Raw genomic sequence first — 24,185 nt, 5'->3', positions numbered from 1 at the left:
TTTTGTGGGACAGTTTTACTTCATTTGAATGAGTACTTTTTCTGTGAGCATCTTTTACAGTCCGAAGGAGTTCTGTGCCCTATGCACTGAAAAATTCAAATAACATTATAAAGAAGGGAATTTATATAGCATCTTATCATGTCTCAGAAATGTCCCAAATTCTTCACATAGAGTGGACCAGTTCAAAGTGCAGAGATTGTCGATATGCAGGCAAACTCAAATAGACCAATCAATTGATTTCTTTCTTTTGTGCCAAAGGAAGGAATGCTAGCCAGTACAACAAAGCAAGTTCTGACTCTTTGAGTAGTGTTGTGGGAATTTAGTAAACAACAAGACCAACAAGACCGGGAATTCACATCTCGCCTGAACAGTAGTTCTGACAATGCAGCACTCGGTCAGCATTGGACAAGAGCATCCGTCCACTTAAGAGTTTGAGCTCAAATTCCTGAAATGGAGTTCAAAGCCACAATCCCTTGACTGGGAGGCAACAACAATACCAATTGAACCAAACTACAATGTGAATGTCTTAGGATGTTTTACATTGTTAAAGGCACTATAAAAATGCAAGTCGTTGAGGTGCCAATGCTACTAACTGAACCAAACGGCTACTTCAACACACAGTCTGATCATTAATAATTTGTTGATGATTATCTAGCAAGGCAATTAAATATTCCATAGATTGAGGGCATTCAACACAAAGCAACTGAGAACCAAATAATGTGTTTAACCTTGAATATTTTATTTATTTTACTAGTGTACACAAACTAGGAATTGTATGCACCTTTATCTTAGGTAAACTTTGGTACAGTGCTATTGTTCATAGGTTGACATATTGGTTTTGAATGGAGGTGTGGCCAGCATGTCAGGAATGCACACCCGACGATAGAGACACAAAGCTCAATCAGAATTGGACCACAGGCCTTATTTCCATAAAACCAACAAACAGCGGATGCAATTGGGGATTCCAATGTAGCTCTAAGGTTAGGGCATTCTCAAAACTAACCATCTCAGATACCAAACCAGCCCACAGTCCAGTCATTGGAGGCGGGGAGCGGGAATCAGATGTGGGAGAACATGCATGGAAATTGGTCCTCACAACTTGATTTTATGTTCAGAAAATGGGTATAATGGGGACCAACAACTTCCCCATGGTGCTTTTTTGTTTAAGTAGTATGAAGGGAATCTTGTTTGTTGAAGAGCATACTGTTTGAGGAAAGTTATTTTGTTTGACATGGTTGCAGCCTGAATAGCATTCATGTTTGCAGCCCACATAAGGTTGTGAAGGAAGAGCATGGGCTATAGTGTATTGAATACTGACAGTCAACAGCCAATGTTACAGGACTGTAAGAAAAACAAATTGGGATGTTATATCTTTGAATAAAACACGTACCCTACAGAAGGCATATAAAATGCTGTGTCCAGTTTTGGTCTGCTTGCATGGTAAGGAATTTGAGGTCCTGGAGAAGGTCCAGGAGGGGAAGAAGAAATATAACTAACTGTAGGACTATTAGTTATGAGGCTAAACACTCAGAAGCAGGGTTTTTTCATTGGAGGCATGATTGAAATTTTTGAAATAGTGAAAGATAAATTCAGTCAGGTGAGTAAGTTGTGTAAGATAGGACAAGAGAAATGTACGATAGTGACATTTATCTTGACAAGTACATGAATAGGATGGGAATAGAGGGATACGGACCCAGGAAGTGTAGACGATTGTAGTTTAGTCGGGCAGCATGGTCGGCACGGGCTTGGAGGGCCGAAGGGCCTGTTCCTGTGCTGTACATTTCTTTGTTCTTTGTTTGTTCTTGTTGTGGCGGTGGGAGGGGGCAATTGCATAAAATTCCCCCCAATAAAGTATTTGCATTTGTAGAGAGCATTTAACAAAGGTTCACAGAGGTGTAATCAAACATTGACCACCAAGCCAAGAATGACCAAAAGCCTGAGTAACGAGCATCATTTTTAAGGATGGTTTTAAATGAGGAGAACATGGTTGAGACTTCACCAACTCCCAGTGGGACTGGCTGGATGAAACATTTGGTCTTTTCCTTTTTTGTATTTTCATACATCTTATTTCATTTTCTTGCATTGCTCTTTCTACATTACAGATGCGGAACAAGATCTCCCATAACTTTCCACACATTCCATGGTTCCTGAGAGCATAATCGAACATTCCAAAGGCATGAAACCCTAGCTGCAAAGCAAACATCAGAAACATTGTAGGTAAATAAAGCAAAAGCTTTCAAAATGCATTTTACTTTGGACAATGTCATGCTATCCCAGTTTACTTTTGTCTTTGAACCTCTCATACTCTCCAATGACTTTTTTAAATAATAATTTTATAGGATGTAGGTGTCACTGACTAGGCCAGCATTTATTGCCCTTGAGAAGGTGGTGGTGAGCTGCCTTCTTGAACCGCTGCAGGCCCTATGATGTCATTACACCCACTGTGCTGTTGGGGAGGGAGCACCAGGATGTTGACCCAGTGACACTGAAGGAATGACGGTGTTTTTCTAAGTTAGGCTGTTGAATGGTTTGGAGGGGAACTTCCAGGTGGTGGTGTTCCCATGTGACTGCTGGCCTTGTTCTTCCAGATGGTAGCAGTCATGGGTTTGGAAGGTGCTGCCTAAGGAGCCTTGGTGAGTTCCTGCAGTGCATCTTGTAGATGGTACACGGCTGCCACTGTGCGTCGGTGGTGGAGGAAGTGAATGTTTGTGGAAAGGGGGCCTCTCAAGTGGGCTGCTTTGTTTAGGATGATATCAAGCTTCTTGGTGTTATTGCACTCATCCTGGCAAGTGGAGAGTATTCTAACCCATTCCTGACTTGTGCCTTGTAGATAGTGGACAAGCTTTGGGGAGTCCGGAGATCTGTTACTCACCATGAGATCCCTAGTCTCTGATCTGCTCTATAGCCACAGTATTTATATGGCTAGTCTAATTAGGTTTCTGGTCAATGGTATCACTGGGATGTTGACAGTGAGGGTTCAGTGATGGTAAATTGAATGCCAAGGGGAAATGGTTAGATTCTCTCTTGTTGGGGATGGTCATTGCCTGGCACTTGTTACTTGCCACTTGTCAGCACAAACCTGGATATTGTCCAGGTCTTGCTGCATTTGGACATGGACTGCTTCAGTATCTGAGGAGTCACGAATGGTGCTGAACATTGTGCAATCATCAGCGAACTTCCCCATTTTGACCTTATGATGGAAGGAAGGTCATTGATGAAGGAGCTGAAGATGGTTGGGCCAAGGACACTAGCCTTATACTTGCTCTGATATTTTTTTGTATGTTAAAGTCTAATTTAAAATCATTGCATCTTCCTTATCTGCTTGGTGTCCTGCTCATTTGCCTTTTCTCACAGAATCATCAATCAGGTTTGCTTACAACCTAGAAACCAAAATCGAGGTATTGCATATCCTATTTGCCCATCAGCTGAAGACCTACTAAACACTTTCTTAAAATTGATTATTATGGGCTATGGGCTTTGCCGGCTAGGCCGGCATTTGTTGGCCATCCCTAATTGCCCTTGAGCAGTGGTGGTGAGCTGCCTTCTTGAACCACGGAAGTTCATGTGGTGCAGGTACACCCACAGTGATGTTAGGGAGGGAGTTGCAAGCAAAATAGCAAGTCTCTATATAAAACTGAACTTTATTTATTAGTTAAAATGTGATCAATTGAGATGGCTAGTGGAACCAACTGTGTCTCTTGTGTTATTTTTTGTTTCCAATCATTGCTTGGCTGTCAAGTGACGGGGAGAGATGACTTTACAGAAAAATAATTCCTTCTGTTTTACTAGTTGATAATAGACTTTTTATATTTATTTTTGTTTTTATAGCAGGCTGTTTTCAAATTAATGAGGCATGATTATAGCACAACAACTATGTAAATATAAAGAGATTCATTAATGTCAAAACCTGGTTATGTCTTTTGTTAAATTAATTTTTTTGCCATGTAAATGGTCCCTGGTTGTTCAACATAATTTTTTTAAAGTGTATAACTGGCTTCTCTATGATATGAAAAGAATACATTTGGTTCAGGAAGCAGTACAGTGGTAAATATATAGAACCAAAGGAATATATTCAGATACCGCCTGATTTGTGGCACATCTAGGCTAAGGGAGGGGCAGAGAATTGTCTCTGGATGCATTTCACTTGCCCCCTGCCGGCTGTCATCACTTCTGGAACTTTCCGCTGGACATAATGGTGACCAATCAATACAACTGTCCAAATATGAAGAAGAATATTCAAATTGGTAATAATGGAGTGACATCTGGACATGGACTCTCCACTTTGAGGCAGAGATCTGGGCCGAGATTCTCCAACCCTGCGCCGGGTGGAGAAACCCCGACGCCGGCTTCCCTATTCTCCGGCGCCGTCTTCCGGGCGCTGGCAGGATTCCCGCCATGCCGGTCAGGGGCCGTTGACAGCGGTCCCCCGGCCATTCTTCGGGCCCCGATGGGCCGAGTGGCTGCCAAGTTTTGCCCAGTCCTGCCGGCGTGAATTACTCACCTCACACACGGTGGGACCTGGCAGGTAAATGTGCGGGGGCTGTCCTGAGGGGGGGTGGGGGGGGGGGGCACGATGGCCTGGTCCATGATTGGAGCCTACCAATCTGCGGGCTGACTGGTTCCGTGGGGGCCTTCTTTCCTCCGCACCGGGCTCCTGTAGGGCTCCGCCATATTGCCCGGGGACCGGCTCGGAGAAGGTAACCCCCGCGCATGTGCGGAAGTACGCTGGCCGTTTTGCACATGCGCGAACTCACGCCGGCCCTTCGGCGCCGGCTGGAGCTGCGGGAACCACTCCAGCATCAACCTAGCCCTCTAGAAAGTGGAGAATTCCTCACTTTCAGGGGCCGTTGACACCGGAATGGTTGGCACCGGTTTTCACGCCAGCGTGGGGACATAACCCCATTTTTGGAGAATCCCGCCCCTGGTGTCTCAGTATTTCTGCCACCTGTCCATGTCCACTCCAGCCCAAACCCAAATTGCCTGGGTTGAGGCTCAACCAAGATGGAGACCACCAACTGAGAAAGCAGAAATCCAGAGGTGCTACAGTGACATGGGCAGATGGGACATGGGACCTGAAAAAGAAAGAAGCCCCCTGAAGGTTTGAACGGAAATTCCCACTGGAGATCTTGACTTAGACTGAGGCATTCACCAGGTAAGCCATTGGAACTGTATGGAGGGAACAAAGGGTGCTAGAGGCTACTTAATGCCACTTTAGATAAGGTAACCCTGGGAAATGTGGCAGAAAACACAGAATGAATCACTGGGACCACATGTGAATATTAATAAAAAGGCGGGAGAAAGGACTTTGATATAATGTGTGTTATATGAATGAATATCCTAAAATGTTTGAATAATAATTGAAAGAATGAAGCTCACTAAAAAAAAACTATGATTCAAAGAATTATCATTAACTTCCTGTCTAGTCAGCTGATTTATTAAAATGTGTTTTTGTAAGTGGTTCAACCCTGAAGATATCACACAATGGGAAGGAGTTACAGATCTTCATTGTGTAATTATTGAATAAGACACTGAAGATGATGTGCACTTTATACAGAAATTTCATCAGAGTGGCATTCTTCTTGTTCTGATTCCTCAGAAATATAAAGATGTCTTCCATACGCGTCATCACATATTCCATAAAACATCTCGCCTTCTATCTGGCCCTCTTTTTTCTGATTCTGCCTGGATTCAGATCGTTCGATTTTAAAAGGCAGTGGCATTGCAATGCTTGTGACATCCCTCTGATCAGTCTTAGAGATACTGGCAGCTAGCTGGCTACACAGAGTTGGACTGCCAGAGGGTGCTGCATCAGTCAAGGTGACATTTTCACTCTTAGCTGGCTGGCATTGGCCTTTGTTTCTGGAACAAGAAGGGAAGACTGACCTGTGCCTGAGAAGAGACAGGTTGTTTGAGGAAGGTGGATTGACTGCAGTGTTGAAATCTTCCTGGAATGTAGCAAGAGGGGCCCCACCAGATCCTCTTCCCTTGCTGCAAGAGGGTAGAGAAAGGATGTTAATGAAGCGTAACACGGATTTTGTCAATTTCTATGTAAGGCTGCATCAATCTGATAACCATGAAATCATTGTCGATCGTCATTAAAAACCCATCTGGTTCCCTAATGTCCTTTAGGGAAGGAAATCTGCCATCCTTATCTGGTCTGGCCTATATGCGACTCCAGATCCACAGCAATGTAGTTGACTCTTAGATGCCCTCTGAAATGGCCTAGCAAGCCACCAAGTTGAAGGGCAATTAGGGATGGGCAATAAATGTTGGCCCAGCCAGCGACACCCATATCCCATGAATGAATTTTTTTAAAGGAGTTAACTAAATAAGTGCACATGTGAACAACACGATTATTTATTTCAGGGGTTATTAGTGTTACAAACAGCACCTCTTCAATTCACGAGCCTACATTTTGAGTGAACTCCCATGAAAAGTACAACTGCTGATTGGTGTACCTGAGGTTAATAATAATAATCTTTATTGTCACAAGTAGGCTTAAATTAATACTGCAATGATTTTACTGTGAAAAGCCCCTAGTCGCCACACTCCGGCACCTGTTCGGGTACACAGAGGGAAAATTCAAAATGTCCAAATTACCTAACAGCACGTCTTTCGGGACTTGTGGGAGAAAACGGGCAGCATGGTAGCATAGTGGTTAGCACAATTGCTTCACAGATCCAGGGTCCCAGGTTCGATTCCTGGCTTGGGTCACTGTCTGTGCGGAGTCTGCACGTTCTCCCCGTGTGTGCGTGGGTTTGCTCCGGTTTCCTCCCACAGTCCAAAGATGTGCAGGTTCAGTGGATTGCCCATGTTAAATTGCCCTTAGTGTTGGGTGGGATTACTGGGTTATGGGGATAGGATGGGGGTGAGGTCTTTCCAAGAACCGGTGCAGACTCGATGGGCCGAAAGGCCTCCTTTTGCACTGTAAATTCTATGAAACCACAGCACCCGGAGGAAACCCACACAGACATGGGGAGAATGTGCAGTCTCCATACGGACAGTGACCCAAGCCAGGAATTGAACCTGGGACCCTGGAGCTGTGAAGCAACTGAGCTAACCACTGTGCTACTGAGCCGCCCCTCAACTGAACTGAACTGTTTCTGAGTATATATCTGTAGCATACTCTAAATTTGAAACAAGTACCTTTACCAAACTTCGACAAAACTATTCCTTTTAAGTAATTTTATCTGTGCGGTAAATAAAATTCCCCAAATCATTGTGTCTTTAAGTTCTGGGAAATCTGTGCATGCATAATTTTTGTTTTTTGAAGGGGTTTAAAAAGAAAACTTTTGTTTTCTGAACTGTCCACCTTCCATTGTTTGCTCTGCAAATCTCAGTCAGGAACCTGGACCCGTGCGTACAGGAGATCTGATCAGAGGACGAGGAAATCAAATATAAGATGCATGTTAAAAAGGAAAGACAGCTCACGTTCCACCAGAAAGGGTTATGTCATTGCTGCCGGAACAGGTCTCGCCATCGCTTTCAGAGTCTCTGTGGACCAGCACCTCTGCTTTCACGGGAGATTGACCTTCCACATCCAAGCGTTCTAACTGCAGTGAGGTGGGCGGAGAGTTCATTCCAGGTGAATCTCCAGCGCTGCCTACGTTTTGCTGGATTTGCCCATAAGTGGGGAGATTTTTCTCATACTGTTCGGCTTCTTCACGGGAGGTATACGGACTCTGGGAGCTGAAAAAAAAACAAGTGATGTTTAATAGGGGCTCAGTGATGTACTATGTCAATTTCTGGTCGGTAGGTGATTTTGTTTTAAAACCTGGCAGCATTGCAGCAAGAGTCACAAGACTGGTTGTTACAGTGAGAGATCTGAGTTTTGATTCTGGGGATGCAAAACCTTGAAGTTTTGAAAGAGAGGATTTAAAAGGGACCTTATAGAAGTTTCTGGGTGGCACAGTAGCACAGTGGTTGGCACTATTACTTCACAGCGCCAGGGACCCGGGTTCGATTCCCGACTTGCGGAGTCTGAACATTCTCCCTGTGTCTGCGTGGGTTTCCTCCGGGTGCTCCGGTTTCCTTCCACATGTCCCGAAGACGTGCTTGTTAGGTAATTTGGACATTCTGAATTCTCCCTCAGTGTACCCGAACAGGTGCCGGAATGTGGCGACTATGGGATTTTCACAGTAACTTCATTGCAGTGTTAATGTAAGCCTACTTGTGACACTATTATTAATAAAATGGTAGAGGTAAAGTTAAATCCATGAATTACTTTAAATTAAACCACAATTGTAGGGAAAAGAGATGCAGGCCAAAATTGCAACGAGGCAAAAATTAAGACTAATTTCTGGCAGTTCTTCACACAAAAAATAGGTTGGATTAAAAATAGGCAAGTGGGTAACGTACAAGCCAAGTTTCTGGAATGCTGAACTATAATGGCCTTTCCTTATCCCTCACCCAAATTCCAAGGATTGAATGTATATAGATCATTTGTGCTCCAGATGCATGTCCACTGCTAGAACATTAGAAATCAAAGCTACATTTTCAAACTTCTCCAATGTCTGAGAACAATAATCAAATTCCAACTTTCATTTACAACCAGGAATTGGGCAAAAACTCCAGATCGGAAACACACTGTGACCAGAGATTGGAAGCTACAATGTTATTTGTTGCATAGTATCAAATGCTTCAGTCAGCGACAAATCCCTTCAAACACTATTAAAGTTTTGAATGGCTTATCCCTCCTCTCCAGTTCTGTCCATGTGCTGCTGTGTTACATCATACCATTTATGTTTGTGCTGCTACTGGAACTACTTTTACCTGTCGAGAATTTATTTGCCTTTCTCCGCCTTTCTCATTTGCACAAATTCCAGATTCATTTCAGTGAGAGCAGGAATGCATAGAGAAGGCGGAGCCAAGTCCTCTACACAGAAGACTTTCAACAGTCAGCAGTCACTCAACATTCAGAATAGATTACCTCGATTTGAGAGGAAGCCCACATTCCGACATGGAGGCTGGAACCTGGTGTTTTTGCGGAAACAAGTGCTCTGTGTCTGACTCGATGGGTGGGACGAGCGTGACCTACAAAATAAATCTGCTTGTCAGAAAATCGTATTTTTAAACTCTTCCTGCAATTAAATCAGAAAACGTTCATTTTTTTTTAGTGTAAAACTCTGAAAGTCAGTAACATTCAATTTGTAATCTGATCTCAGAATTCATGCAACACAGTGTAAGAGTGTACGGACTGGTCCTGGACCCTTCAAATACCTTGTCATTTATTAACTTTGCGCAATGAAAGGTACGGCTGAAGTCCGAGAATATGCTGCTGTCCGAAGAACACTATCATGTAGCTCACAATCCTGTGTGATGAGGTCCTCATTATCTTCTTGACCAAAGTCACCTTCCTCCTGTGCCATACACTTCCATGCAGGACCTTGGGAAAGAAAGGTGGAATCTAGGAATTGGTGAACATTCCCTCCTTGGGATTAAGGAGACACAGAAGTAGGTGGAAGGTTGAGGTTGTCTTGTGCTTCTCAGGGATGCCAGGGTGACAACACAGGTATTTAAGGAAGACGCTGCCAATCTTGCCATGCAAAACATAAGGACTAGGAGCAGCAGTAGGCCATTCAGCCCCTTGAAGCTACTCCGGTATTTAATAAGATCATGGCTGATCCGTCTGTTATCTCAAATCTGCATCCCACCTACCCCCGATAATCTATCCTCCCCCCCCCCCTCCCCACTTGCTTACCAAGAATCTATCCACCTCTGCCTTAAAAATATTCAAAGATTCTGCTTCCACCACCTTCTCAGGAAGAGTTCCAAAGACTCACGACCCTCTGAGTGAAAAAGATTTAATCTCATCTCCGTTTAAATTGGGCAACCCCTTATTTTTAAACAGTGTGATCCCTAGGTTTAGATTCTCTCACAAGAGGAAACATCCTCTCCACATCTACCCTGTCAAAAGCCCTCAGGACCTTATACGTTTCAACCAAGTCACCTCTTATTCTTCTCAGGATAGAAGCCTACCTGTCCCACACTTTCCTCATAAGACAACCCACCCATTCCAGATATTGGTCTGGGAAACCTTCCCTGGACTGATCCCAATGCATTTACATGCTTCCTTAAATAAGGTGACCAATTCTGTACACAGTACACCAAATGTGATCTCACAATGCTCTGTATAACTAAAAAAAATAACCTGTTTCTGTTTCTGCAAGTAATACATCATGTGTGTTGTGGAAAGAACCAAGGATACAACCATTGTGAGCAACTGCACATTCAACTCGGTGTTAGATTGGGCCCTGCAATGCACTTAAAATGTAATTCGCAAAATGAAAGGACCTCCTATTGGTCCTCCAGCTACAAGAGCCCACTTGAAATGAAAATGAAATGAAAATCGCTTATTGTCACAAGTAGGCTTCAATGAAGTTACTGTGAAAAGCCCCTAGTTGCCACATTCCGGTGCCTGTTCGGGGAGGCTGTTATGGGAATTGAACCGTGCTGCTGGCCTGCCTTGGTCTGCTTTCAAAGCCAGCGATTTAGCCCTGTGCTAAACAGCCCCTGTCTGATATGTCACCCGAGGCCGGAATAGAACCCGGGTCCTTGGCACTGTGAGGCAGCGGTGCTAACCACTGTGTCAACGCGCCGCCTATAACATTGAACTAATGTGCAGAAGGAGGCCATTTGGCCCATCGGGTCAGCACCGACCATCTGAAATAGCACCCTACCTAGACCCACTACCCTACCCTGTCCCCATGACCCCATCTATCCAGCACATTTTTGCACAATAAGTGGCAATTGATCATGGTCAATCCACCTAACCGCCACATCTTCGGTCTGTGGTGGAAACGATAATGGATGGCACGGTAGCACAGTGGTTAGCACTGTTGCTTCACAGGGACCCTGCTCTAGGGTCCCAGGTTCAATTCCCAGCTTGGGTCACTGTCTGTGCAGAGTCTGCATGTTCTCCCCGTGTCTGTGTGGGTTTCCTCCGGGTGCTCCGGTTTCCTCCCACAGTCCAAAGATGTGCAGGTTAGGTGGATTGGCCATGCTAAATAGTCCTTAGTGTCCAGAAAAGTGTAGGTGGTGTTACTGGGTTACGGGGATAGGGTGGACGTGTGGGCATAAGTAAGGTGCTCTTTCCAAGGGTCAGTGCAGACTCGATGGGTCGAATGGCCTCCTTCTGCACTATAAATTCTATGATTCTATGAAACCAGAGCACCCGAAGGAAACCTATACAGACACAGGGAGAACGTACAAACTCCACATAGACAGTCATCCGAGGCGGGAATTGAACCCAGTCCCTGGAGCTGTGAGACAGCAGTGATAACCACTTTACCACCTACACTCTTATAAAGCTAGTCTCAGTAATGGTGACCATGGCAACTATCCTCCATTGTTGTAAAAACTATTTCACCAAAGTCCCTTTAGTGGAAGAAATCCACCATCCTTAACATAGGGGATTTGAAATCATGTTCCTCCAGGGCATTAGATTGGCCTCTGGATAACTAGCTCTGGGTATTGTTTTAATAATTGTACACCACCATCTGGGTATTGTTTAAATAATCAAGGCAAAATCACTGCGAGCGATTGTTCCTGGCGCAGAATAGGGACAAAACCTGCTTTTGATCCTGACATCGAGGTCCTGACCCAAAACACAAAACGCCTCATCTAGATTTTTGGCTCTGGTGTGGGAGAATTTCCATGCACCTGACTTTTCAAAATGGCTGCCCAAATGTTGGATTTTCAATCCAGAGAGAGTGGATCAGAAGTCGGGGCAAGCAGCCAGGAAAGACCAGAGGAGGATGTTGGCTATCGGAGGCAGGCTGGGCAGAAAAGCTGCCTTGGAGTTCTGGCACTGTGTCTAAAGTTTAAAAGTAAGGACTAAAACATGAAACATCCCTCGAGCCCTCAGTCCCTTCACACACTCCCCCATTCATGCCACCTCATTCCCCCCACACTCCTCACACCCTTCATGTTTACCATCCACCCCCATGGTCCTTTATAACATTTATTTCAACAGATGCCACTCTACCCATCCCCATGACCCTTTAACTACTACACCAATTTAGTACTGGCCTCAGCCATAATCTTCGAGCTGTTCATCTGTACTGCTAGCTTCCAAGTGTTGGACAAACTGAACTGGAATGTAGTAATGGATTGCTAATGGTCAAAAAGTTTCAGATCCTTAAAGGACATCCCTGTCTCACCCAAGCAGTTCTGCAAAAGAGCTTCCAGCTTCACAAAGAGGTTTTGGGACCTTTAAGCTCTCTACTTACAAGAATATGACAGCTAGTTCAGTAAAAAAGGGTATGATTCATGCCAATCCATGCCCCCCCCCATGCACCATCCTTTTCCCTTACCGGTACCGCTGTGCCAACTCACCCAGTATCCACCATGGGCAGACCTCAGGACCCATGCAGAGATGGGATAAAATAAAGTTTTATGAAAAAAATTGTCTGTTGCAGGCTTCACTTTGTTGAAAACAAATTCTCATTAATGAAAATCCAAATGTTACATTTACATTTTTTCATCTAATAGAGCATTATAACAGCAAACATTTCAGTACATTTCACAATCCTTATAGAAACAAGCATTGGAATTCTTAGTCTTACATTGAAAAGTATATAATCAGTTGGAGCTGTCAATCAAACTGAAACAGCAGCCCCCCACATGATAATGAATGGAAGTGAAATCGGTCATAAAGCATTGGATTAAGTAAGGGATATTCTCAGGCTTATGTTAACAGATAGAATGAAACGGGAGCAAACTTTTTTTCTCAAAGGTTTAAAGGGCATGACTTTGAAATGATTTGACAGTTTTGAAAGGTCCTTTTGACAGCTCCCTTTGACAGGTTCTTCTGACAGTTTTGGACACTTGATTTTGGCAGGCCTGTTGACAGTTCCAAAGACCTTGAGGGGAATGGGTTAATGCACCTTTTACACACATTTATGCCTACTTTTAACAATTCCAACGGTCACCTCACCACCACCAAATGTGTCCGGGAACAAATCCAAAGAGGTACCTTACCACTCCAAAAGGCTGGCTATCCAAACAACCCACAAACTTCAGCCCAGCTCCTAGGTGGTCTAATTTACACACACCAGATTTCAAACTCCGAGCCTTCCAAATCAACTTCAGTGGAGGCAGCTGATGATTTAAATGGCCAGCTGCCTTTGTGAAATACGCATGTGCAAGTAGTCCATTCCCGTCCCCACGAAAATGGGACGTACCACGTTCAGGCTGGGCTTTATGATCTTTGGCCACTTCGGCCATTTTTGTCACAATGCACCGGCTCCCTATCGTAGCAACGGTCTGGGGTCCTACCTTTATTATTGGTGTTTATTGCAAGTGAGAAAGACTACAGCGCCACCTCTGGAGCAAGTAATAATGACAGGCATTCTCATAATTTTCTTTAAAGACTAGTGCCACCTCTGGAGAAAGTAAGAACTAGCATTACAGCATTCCCACTGAATACAGTAGAGGGAAAGGGGTGAAGTGACAGCATTATCAGCTCAAGGGCCAGGATTTTCAAAGGGCTAGGGATCAGGCCCAGTGAGGGAGGCCTTTGAGAATCAGGTGAAGGGTAAAGGTTACAAGTGTGCTTTTCTATTGCTTGATTCGATTTTTGATTTGATTTATTATCACATGTACCGAAGTAAAGTGAAAAGTATTTTTCTGCGGCCGAGGGAACGTGCACAGTACTCACATAGTATACAAAAAGAATAATCAACAAGAGTACATTGACAAATGGTACATCAACAAACAGTGATTGGTTACAGTGCGGAACAAGGGGCCAAAGAAAGCAAATACATGAGCAAGAGCAGCATAGGGTGTCTTGAATAGTTTCCAGCTTAACTGGTACTGGGCAGTGATGATGGGGAAAGTTCAATAGGGGTAGTATATGAGGTCCAGCTGAACCAGTCCCTGTAGGTACTATAAGCCTTCAGTATATCCAGAATTTCATGACATCTTGGTGGCAATTTAAATCTTAACCTGTTCAGCCACACTTAAATGAAGTCATCCTCACTGAGTATTTGTCAAAATGTCATTCCGTGCAGCTTATCCTGGTCACCGTTCAGTGATTTGTCTTGATTGTACACTTTACTCTGTTTGCAATACAAACTGCTGCATGTCTTCTGCTGTTTATGGTCCACATCACTACTGAATATCAGAGGCTTATATATGTGTCAATTATTCCTCAAATTAGTATTTACCTTGACTATTGAAATATGAGATCCATCTCATATCATGCACGCTTGGACATATAGTAGCATTAATGCCACACTGTCGTATAATGTGCTTGTCACTGGACCAGTTATAATTAGTTTCTACATTGCTCAAATGACAGCTTGTTTTTGTTGTAGTAATAATAACAATCCCTGATGAATACTTGTAGCGCTATTTAGACTTCTTTGTGATGGATCATAAGGTACCCCACCTCTTCACTGACCTGATCAATCAAATATCTGCTGTATCTCTGTATGGGGAATTTTCTGCTTGTACGTTCACCGGCTCATAATTTCCCCATTCATTTAAGATGACAGGAATGTTACCCTGCAAACAACAGTCATCCCCAATGGTAACTTCTTAATGTTATCAATGCAGCAATTAGTTTGTTCAAATTTGAAAAATTAACATGTTGCTTATATATATATATATATACATTTCCATCCATTGATATGTCCTGAAATGTTTCACAAAGCGAATGGCCTTTTGCAATGAGTGGCTGATATTCCATCAAATAATTAGTTAATGTTTGGACTATGATCGGACTCTGTAGCTGAACTTTAACATTGAAAATGGAGTGAATGTGGCCTACGTAATTTTTTTTTAGCCTTATCTGCAACATGTGCCCTCTGTTGCTGGTTTAACTTGTGTTAAAATGAGTCTCGTTCTGTACCAAATGTGACATATCTACCAACAAAAAGGAAGTTGAAATATTCGGAAATGTCCTGAACCTCTGATCCCAGATGTGGGAGACCTAAGCAGAAACTTGGGTCTGGATTCTCCGGTCGCCGACTCTGGAATCGCGTTCAACAATCAGCCGGAGAACCAAAGTTCCCGATGCTTTCGCGAGGCGGCGCACCCTCCAAAGCGGCCTACTCTCCGAGTACGTTGCGCCACGTATAAGGACATTGCCTGAGGCCCGCCCCCCGATGCTCCACCTCTGACCTGCTGAGTTCCCGACGGCGCGGGACACAGTCCGGGGGTGGGGATCCGCGAGCAGGGGGGACTTCATCAGGGGCTGGGGGCACATATGAGTTAGCTCCTTGCCGTGGAATTCAGTTAAAAATCACCATGGATGCCACGTGTAGGAGCAGCACTCGTGTAGGCGCCCATTGGACCCACTGATTAAATTTTTAAAATTGTACAAGCAAGTTATCCAAGCCACAGGATGAACACAGCTGATGTGCACAAAATTGTTTAACGCTGCCAGGAAAAGTTTTCAAAATCTCATTTTATTTCAGATGGATCCCTTAACAATCACCTAAAGGAGCCTAAGGAGTTGTTAATTGGAAGCAAGCACTTCCCTTACTTCCTCCACCCCACCTCACCCTGGTGGTCAATGGAAAATTCAAGACTGTACCAGAGGCATCAGGGTGCCGACATGTCCTCCACGGCTGTGATTTTCAATGACCTCCCTGACTGGGTCCTTATACCGAGTGCTTTGAAAATCCTTGAGCTAAAAATGCTGTCACTTCACCCCTTTCCCTCTAATGTAATCAGTGGGCATGCTGCAATGCTTGTTCTTACTTTCTCCAGAGGTGGCACTCATCTTTAAAAAAAGTTATTATGAGAATGCCTGACATTATTACTTGCTCCAGAGGTGGTGCTGTAGCCTTTCTCTTTTGCAATAAACACAATGGGCTCGATTCAACTTAGTTGTGCGCGAAGTCCCACAGTGAGCCTGTTTAGCCGGCTCGCAGTGCCAAGGAACACATGGCTATACAACGCGACTCGCACTGTAAAGGGGCCTCAGTGGGAAAACACTGCTGAAGCCGCACATCGCCCCATTTTGTATATGTTGGGGGGGGGGGGGGCTCCGCTCGTTGGAATTCCCCAGTGTAGTGAGAGAGCGAGGCGCCGATCTCCGAGGCTCCCGAAATGATCCCCGACCCCTCCCAGGCTAAATTCACCAAAAGAGGCCCCTCCCTATACCCCATCGAACACCCAAGCAGGGTACCACGGCCCAAACGCACATGTGCAAAAAATGCCAGCTTGGCACCTTGGCAGTGCCAGGGCACCACCCTGCCCAAAGGGTATGCAGCTGGGGGCTTCCGATCCCCTGGGAGATGCCCACGAGTGCCATTCCGTCTGATTCCCGTTTGTAGCCATTGGACCAGGCCCTAACAATAGAGATAGCAATCCAGACAGACTTTTGCCACGATAAAGAGCCTCTCCGTTGTGGCAATAAATGGCAGAAGTGGGAGCAGAGTGGTTAGCACAGTTGCTTCACAGCTCCAGGGTCCCAGATACAATTTGCGGCTTGGGTCACTGTGTGGAGTCTGCACATTCTCCCCATGTCTGCTTGGGTTTCCTCGGGTGGTCCGGTTTCCTCCCACAGTCCAAAGATGTGCAGGTTAGGTGGATTGGCTATGCTAAATTGCCCTTAGTGTCCAAAAAGGGTAGGTGAGGTTACTGGGTTACGGGGATAGGTTGGAAGTGTGGGCTTAAGTGCGGTGCTCTTTCCAAGGGCCGGTGCAGATTCGATGGGCCGAATGGCCTCCTTCTGCACTGTAAATTCTATGAAAGTGGCCAACAAGCATAAAGCCCACCCTGAATGTGGCACTTCCCATTTTCGTGGGACGGGAATGGACTACTTGCACATGCGTATTTCACAAAGGCAGCTGGCCATTTAAATCATCAGCTGCCTCCACTGAAGTTGATTTTGGAAGGCTCGGAGTTTGAAACCTGGGGCGTCATTCTCCGACCCCCCGCCGGGTCGGAGAATGGCCGTTGACCGCCGTGAATCCCGCCCCCGCCAAAGTCTCCGGTACCGGAGATTGGGCGGGGGCGGGAATCGGGCCGCGCTGGTTGGCGGGACCCCCCACTCAATTCTCCGGCCCGGATGGGCCGAAGTCCCGCCCAGAAATTGCCTGTCCCGCCGGCGTAAATCAAAGCTGGTACTTACCGGCGGGACCAGGCGGCGTGGGCGGGCTCCGGGGTCCTGGGGTGGGCGCGGGGCGATCTGACCCCGGGGGGTGCCCCCACGGTGGCTTGGCCCGCGATCGGGGCCCACCGATCCGCGGGCGGGCCTGTGCCGTGGGGGCACTCTTTCCCTTCCGCCTCCGCCACGGCCTCCACCATGGCGGAGGCGGAAGAGACTCTCCCCACTGCGCATGCGCGGGAAACTGTCGACGGCCGCTGACGCTCCCGCGCATGCGCCGCATTTCCGCGCCAGCTGGCGGGGCACCAAACGCCATTTCCGCCAGCTGGCGGGGCAACAAACGCCATTTCCGCCAGCTGGCGGGGCGGAAATCCCTCCGGCGCCGGCCTAGCCCCTCAATGTTGGGGCTCGGCCCCCAAAGATGCGGAGCATTCTGCATCTTTGGGCCGGCGCGATGCCCGTCTGATTGGCGCCGTTTTTGGCGCCAGTCGGCGGACATCGCGCCGTTGGGGGAGAATTTAGCCCCTGGTGTGGGTAAATTAGACCAACTAGGAGCTGGGCTGAAGTTTGTGGGTTGTTTGGATAGCCAGCCTTTTGGAGAGGTAAGGTACCTCTTTGGATTTGTTCCCAGACACATTTGGTGGTGGTGAGGTGACCGTTGGAATTGTTACAAGTAGGCATAAATGTGTGTAAAAGGTGCATGAACCCATTCCCCTCAAGCTCTTTGGAACTGTCAACAGGCCTGTCAAAATCAACTGTCCAAAACTGTCAGAAGCACCTGTCAAAGGGAACTGTCAAAAGGACCTTTCAAATTGTCAAAACATTTAAAAGTCTTGCCCATTAAACCTTTGAGAAAAAAAGTTTGCTCCCGTTTCATTCTATCTGTTAACATAAGCCTCAGGATATCCCTTACTTAATCCAATGCTTTCTGACCAATTTCACTTCCATTCAGTATCACGGTAGGGTGCCTGCTGTTCCAGTTTGATTGACAGCTTCAAGTAATTATAGACTCTTCAATATGGGACTAAGAATTCCAATGCTTGTTGTTATAAGGATTGTGCACTTGGCAAAGGATTTATTCAGTTGAAGAAATGGAAATGTAGTACATGGATTTTTATTAAATAGAATTTTATTTTCCAATTGAATGAAGTCTGCAATAGACATTTTTTTTCATAAAACTTTATTTTATCCCATCCCTGGATGGGTTCTGACGTCTACCCATGGTGGATACAGGGTGAGTTGGCACATTGGTGTCAGGGAAAAGGATGGTACATGGGGGTGGGGGCATGGATTGGCATGAATCATGCCCTTTATTACTGAACTAGCTGTCAATATTCCGGTTATTAGAGAGCTTAAAGGTCCCAAAACCACTTCGGGAAGCTGTGAGCTCTTTTCCAGAGCTGCTTGTGTGAGACACGGATGTCCTTTAAGAATCTGAGATTTATTGCCCTTTAGCAATCTACTACTTCTGTCCAGTTAATTTTGTCCAACACTTGGAAGCTAGCAGTACAGATGAACAGCTCGAAGATTATGGCTGAGGCCAGTATTAAATTGGTGTAGTAGCTAAAGGGCCTTGGGGATGGGTGGAGCGGCATTGGTTGACATAAATGTTATAAAGGGCCATGAGAGTGGATGGCAAACATTAAAGTTATGAGGAGTGTGTGGGAGGAATGAGGTGGCATGGGTTGGCATGGATGTGGGAGTGTGTGAAGGGGCTGAGGGCTGTTTTAACCTTTACTTTTAAACTTTAGACACTGTGCCAGAACCCCCAGGCAAACTTTCTGCCCAACCTGGCTCCGAAAACCAACAACGTCCTCTGTTCTTCCCTGTTTTCCTGCCCTGATTTCAGATCCACTGTCTCTCCCTCTGGATTGAAAATCCAACATTTGGGCAGCCATTTTTAAAAGTCAGATGCACGGCGTAGGGAATCCTCCCGAACCAGGGCCGAAAATCTGTAGGAGGAGTTTTGTGTTTTGATTACCTCAATTGGCTACTTGCCACTTGGAGCCGGAAACCCATTCTGCCTCTGCCTTGGCCTTCCCTAAAATGGCTGGGGGAAGCTGGTAAACTGGCAGGCAGGCTGGCCGTTCAAAATTGCACACTCACCCACTGCCATTATCACCCATATTGGAGTCAGGTTCTGCCCTAGAGAATCAGCCTTGTGGCTCTTTGCGATATTGGCTCCAATAGTTGAATGTCTCTCTCCTTTCTCAGCAACCAGAACTGGACAGAGTACTCTTGTCACAAAAATATCTGAGCTGGGATTCTCTGTTCTGGAGAACGGAGTACTCCAGCCAGCGGAGAATCAGGACTCACTCCTTAACCAGGCAAATATACACATGATGGAGATATGGCAGATTCTGTCACTCCTGGGACTGGATTCTTCGATTTTGAGGCTCTGTTCCCGGCGTTTTATGACCAAAAGCTTGATATAAAATGGCCACTGATCCTCCGTTTGGCAGAGCGCTAGCAGTCAAGCAGTGTAGAGCACCCGGCTATAGCTGCCCATACGGCCCCAAGAATTGCCAGGTCCGTGGTCGCACATGTGCACTTGCGGCGGCCTGCAGTGGCTGCGCAACATGGCGCCGGCCGTTCGTGGACCCATCCTGCGAAATGTGCTACCCCTTTGGCCGGCTCGCGAGCCCCGTACCACCCCCCAACAGTGCACCCAGCCCCTGCCAGAGTCCCCGTTGCCCGCAGATCGGCCCTCCCCTGACTGTGGCGGTACTGGACTGAGTCCGCAGCCGCCTCGCCGAGTTCCTGATGGATAATACCACACACGACCGACCCCGTCGGGAACTCGGCCGGTCGGGGCAGAACATCGGGGCCTGAGGCCGTCGATAGGGCGTGCAAGGGGGCGGAGCAACACAAAAGCAGCACCGCCCCCAACTTAGTCCTAAACGGGCATTCTCTGGCCGATCGCCGAACATTCGGCGTAGGCGACCGGAGAATTCCGCTCTTGGTATCTGGCCACCATTTGAATGCATCTCCATTACCCTGCTTTGATGCTAATCACAATGTTTAGAAACACTTTTGCTATGATTAACTCCTCAGCACATCAAAAGGACCCAAAGGCTTTCTGCTGTGAAAAAGACAAAGTGAAACCACTTAGCTGCTTTTGATGTGGTGAGGAGCTGTCAAACATTTGCAGGATACTGTCAGCAGTTAGCAGTCTTATCAGCCAGGGGCCTGCAAGTTGCAGCTAAGGGATGGGTTTAAATGAATTTATGCAGAATGGGGGTGGCAGCCAGGGCACCCCGATCCTGAGAAGGACACCCCGGATTGATGCACTTGCCAGCAAGTTGTTCCCTGCTATCCCCTGAGGTCCAGGTATACACCCCCCAGCAGGACCAAAACTTTTGCTTACTTCCTTGCTCCTCCTCGATGACCATGGTGTCTAGGCCCCATTTGTAAATACTTGCACCAAATCACACCATGTGACTCCTGGCTGTGAAGGGAGAATAACAGGGGTGGGGGTGGAGAATACATAGAAATTGCAGATTTGAACGGTGCCGCTGGTACGGGGAAGATAGTTTTCGGAGGACAGCGGTGGGCAGTCGAGCATTGCAATGGGTCTGGTGCCCACGTCGATCCCATTTCTTGGGCGACCCGCCATTTTCGTCCCAATTGGGAATAATGATACCGGCATCAGGCAATGGAAAAATCCACCCCTTGGAATCCCAACTAATCATGAGCAGGGCCCTGTGGGATTTTACAAGGTCACAAAATACTTACAGATGAGAAAGATCATCTGGTCAAATTTCATTAATCCGTCCATCCAAAAGAGACCCAAAACTCACCCCAGCCCCTATTGCAGCATTTAAAATACAGCTTGGTGAGAGCAGTATACAGTTTCATCAAAACTGCCTTTGGCTTATTTTCAATTGTTTTGGCTATGTAGTTCACATTATATTAACCTTGTTGATTGCCACTGTGTACAAGTTGTGTTTGATTTATTCTCCATTACTGTGACATCATTCATGGAGTACCCTTAATTGCTTTTTATGTACTTTACATTTGTCGATATTGCTGAAGGTTTTGGGACTATTAATCACACTTCAAATGTCACACTTAACACAAGGTCCAAGGGATGTTTTGTGACATTAAAGATGCTACCTAAATGTAAGTTGCCACATTTTAGAGTTGTGCTTGCTCACGGCAATACTAGGGAGACTTCCAGTATAACGGAATAAGGGTTTATTAGTAACAAGTAAAGTTAAACTATACACAGAGTCACTAAACAGGTTCCACTCTGCCCGGGACCCATTCCCTGGGGTTCGCGCGCTCCCACACGATAGGCCCTGAGCCAGTCACGTGGACCGCAAGGGCTTGCCCCTTAAAGCGGCTATGCTACCACACAAGAGTCTAAAATGTATTTTTTTTTAAAGAACAAAGCAGTTACTTGCCTTTCTTTGTCTTGTCCAGAGATTGTATATTTGCAAGCTTCTTCCAGCTACCCTCACCAAAACTGTTTGCAATTGATCTTTGTTGCCCTAAAGGGACAGGTCAGGCTAAACACCGCTCCATTTTAGCAGTGAAATTACATACTATCCCTGTCATTACTGTCAGCAACTCCATGAGAGATCTGAGATCTCTTTAAGAGCCTCACCTTTTGCAAAGAAATCATAAATGCTGCTCTCAGCTCTTTGAGGGATCAAAGGCGGTGGTGCAGTGGTATTGTCATTGGACTAGTAATCCAGAGACTCGGAGTAATGCTGCAGGGACCTGGGTTTGAATCCCATCACGGCAGATGGTGAAATTTAAATTAAATAAAAATCTGGAATTAAAAGTCAAATGATGACCATGAAACCATTGTTTCTTTGTATAAATTTAGAGTACCCAATTTCTTTTTTTCAATTGCGGGGCAATTTATCGTGGCCAATCCACCTACTCTGCACATCTTTGGGTTGTGGGGGCGAAACCCACACAGAAACGAGGAGAATATGTAAACTCCACACGGACAGTGACCCAGGGCCGGGATCGGACCCGGGTCCTCAGCGCCATAGGCAGCAGTGCTAACCACTGTGCCACCATGCCGCCCTAACCATGAAACCATTGTTAATTGTTGTAAAAACCCGCCTGGTTCCCCAATGTCCTTTAGGGAAGGAAATCTGCCGTCCTTACCTGGTCTGGTCTACATGTGACTCCAGACCCACAGCAATGTGGTTGACTCGCAAATGCCGTCTGAAATGGAGGGCAGTTAGGGATGGGCAATAAATGCTGGCCCAGCATTCACACCCGTAAAATTAACTTTAAATTGTAGCATATTTAAAGTCCCTCCTTAGCTATGAACAAGTCATGTCAATAAAATCAATTGTCATGAAAGCAGCAATTGCCTATCTGCCAATGAAACATGACAAAACTTTCCCTTCTCTTACAGCTTTTGTCTTTGAATCCATTCTTTTTGCATCTCTTCCTCATTAATTGCCTCTCCAAAATGTACCTCTCTTGTGATGAGTATGTTCCCACTCCCTCCTGCTCAATTCCTTCAAAACATACCCCTGTCTCGAAAAGGATTATTTATTTCCCTTACCTTAGGATAGCACTGACAAATGCTCCAGATAATGCCCACGACGATCATCAGAATCCCGATGGAACAGAAAGTTGCATAGACCTCTGGCTTATTCACATTCATGATGAACATTCCGACCATTATCAGAAAGAATCCCAGAACAATGAGTCCGTAGCGAACTGTCTTGTCTTCTTCCATTGCCAGCTGGCCGCTTGATATGCTTTCAGATACCCGTCAGGGCTGGGTGTTCGTTTTCCTTGTGTGCACCGAAAAACCTGCTTCCTTCTGTGTTTAAGATCGTGGAGCATAATCTGCCCCGCTGCAATTTCATCAGTAGCCAAATACCCTTGCAATTTGCCTCTTTTAAATCTGTTTGGGCTTTCTAGTTTAGATTACACACAGCTCAGTCCTGCTCAGGTTTGTTCCAGTCACCTCCAATGAGCTTCATGAACACAAACACCTCCATAAACTCACGTATTACTGGAGTCTTACAGCCGTTAGCTATAACCTTCCCTCCAGGCATTCAGCCATTCGGAATGTATTCAACAACTCTCCATCTTACAATAACAAAGATTAAACGGCAACATTCAAGTGAATACATTCTAATTTACACATACACAGACATGAAGTACTTAAAAAAAAAGGTGGTATTTATCACTGTAGTGGATGGATCTATTCATTTCAGGAATGAGTGAAATATTTAAAAGGGAAAATGGGCATAGTGTTCAGGAGCTTGAAGTCTCTAATAAGCTATTTGTATTCAAAATATTTAACCTTTCCAACTCTGGGTCATTTTAATATACATGCTCTTCCCTGCTGAACAATTTGCATTCAGAATCATGAAGTCGTAAACCTTTTCTGATTTAGTGATGACTTTTGATGTTTTAATAAATGAGATGCCAAAAATCTGCCATTGCACAATCTGAGTTGAATTAGTTCACCTTTTGCTCTATGTTCCATTTCCACTTATTTATAATGATAATAAAGCTGCCTCCTGTTTACCAGACTGTCTTCCAGTCCTTGATAGCTGTAGCTGGGAGCAGCAGGTGACTTTTAATCCTCCTCTGTATTTTAAACAATCTCGAGTCAGGAGATCATCAGTTCAAGCTGCAGTCCAGAGACTTGAATACATATTTTAGGTTAACTATTTTAAAAATAAATTTAGAGTACCCAATTCTTTTTTTCCAATTAAGGGCTAATTTACCGTGGCCAATCTACCTACGCTGCACATCTTTGAGTTTGTGAGATCCATGCAGACAGGGGAGAATGTGTAAACTTTACATGGACAGTGACCCGGGGCTGGGATCGGCGCCGTGTGGCAACAGTAACCATTGCGTCAGCATGCTGCCGTATTTTAGGTTAACTATTTGGAGACCTACACCATCAGAAGTGTCGCCTGTCAGCTGAGACGTTGTATAAAGACCCCTCTGCCATGGCACTATTCTAACAGGAGCTGTGACATTCCCCCAGTACCCTGAATTTCTGATTCAGTATAATACACAGCTGGAAATTCTACATGTCTACGAATTGATGAGACAGAAGTAAAATCTCCCAATACCCTGGTCAATATTTCTTTTCAATCCTTTATTTTATTGCTGCTTACAGGACCTT

General features: G+C 45.5%; 1 protein-coding gene across 2 annotated transcripts; it reads right to left on the bottom strand.

The window, feature by feature from the left end:
* On the bottom strand, nucleotides 1-23,183 carry bsnd (barttin CLCNK type accessory subunit beta). 2 transcript variants are annotated; one of them, XM_072510701.1, is made up of 5 exons: nucleotides 22,596-23,183; nucleotides 8,930-9,033; nucleotides 7,432-7,689; nucleotides 5,884-5,988; nucleotides 1-2,188 (listed from the first exon to the last, which is right to left on the bottom strand). In XM_072510701.1, exons 1-5 carry the CDS (start codon nucleotides 22,770-22,772, stop codon nucleotides 2,185-2,187), a joined length of 648 nt encoding a protein of 215 aa, XP_072366802.1. In that variant the 5' UTR covers nucleotides 22,773-23,183; the 3' UTR covers nucleotides 1-2,184. The 2 variants fall into 2 exon arrangements, with proteins under 2 accessions (XP_072366802.1, XP_072366801.1); XM_072510700.1 differs by lacking the exon at nucleotides 1-2,188 and having other exon boundaries at nucleotides 5,402-5,988.
* Between the last annotated feature and the right edge of the window lie 1,002 nt (nucleotides 23,184-24,185).

Source organism: Scyliorhinus torazame, chromosome 7 (genome assembly GCF_047496885.1).
Source record: "Scyliorhinus torazame isolate Kashiwa2021f chromosome 7, sScyTor2.1, whole genome shotgun sequence".
NCBI classification, from domain to species: domain Eukaryota; kingdom Metazoa; phylum Chordata; class Chondrichthyes; order Carcharhiniformes; family Scyliorhinidae; genus Scyliorhinus; species Scyliorhinus torazame.
The sequence above is the reverse complement of the archived record's forward strand: the minus strand, read 5'-3'. Positions and strand labels throughout refer to the sequence as shown.

Coding starts and splice junctions, on each gene's coding strand:
- bsnd (XM_072510700.1), bottom strand. CDS start 22,772: ATGGAAGAAGACAAGACAGTTCGCTACGGACTCATTGTTCTGGGATTC. Junction 9,034..22,595: donor TTTGTCAGTGCTATCCTAAG/GTAAGGGAAATA, acceptor TTTATTTTGTAG/GTCACGCTCGTCCCACCCAT. Junction 7,690..8,929: donor GGGCTTCCTCTCAAATCGAG/GTAATCTATTCT, acceptor TTTTTTTTTCAG/CTCCCAGAGTCCGTATACCT.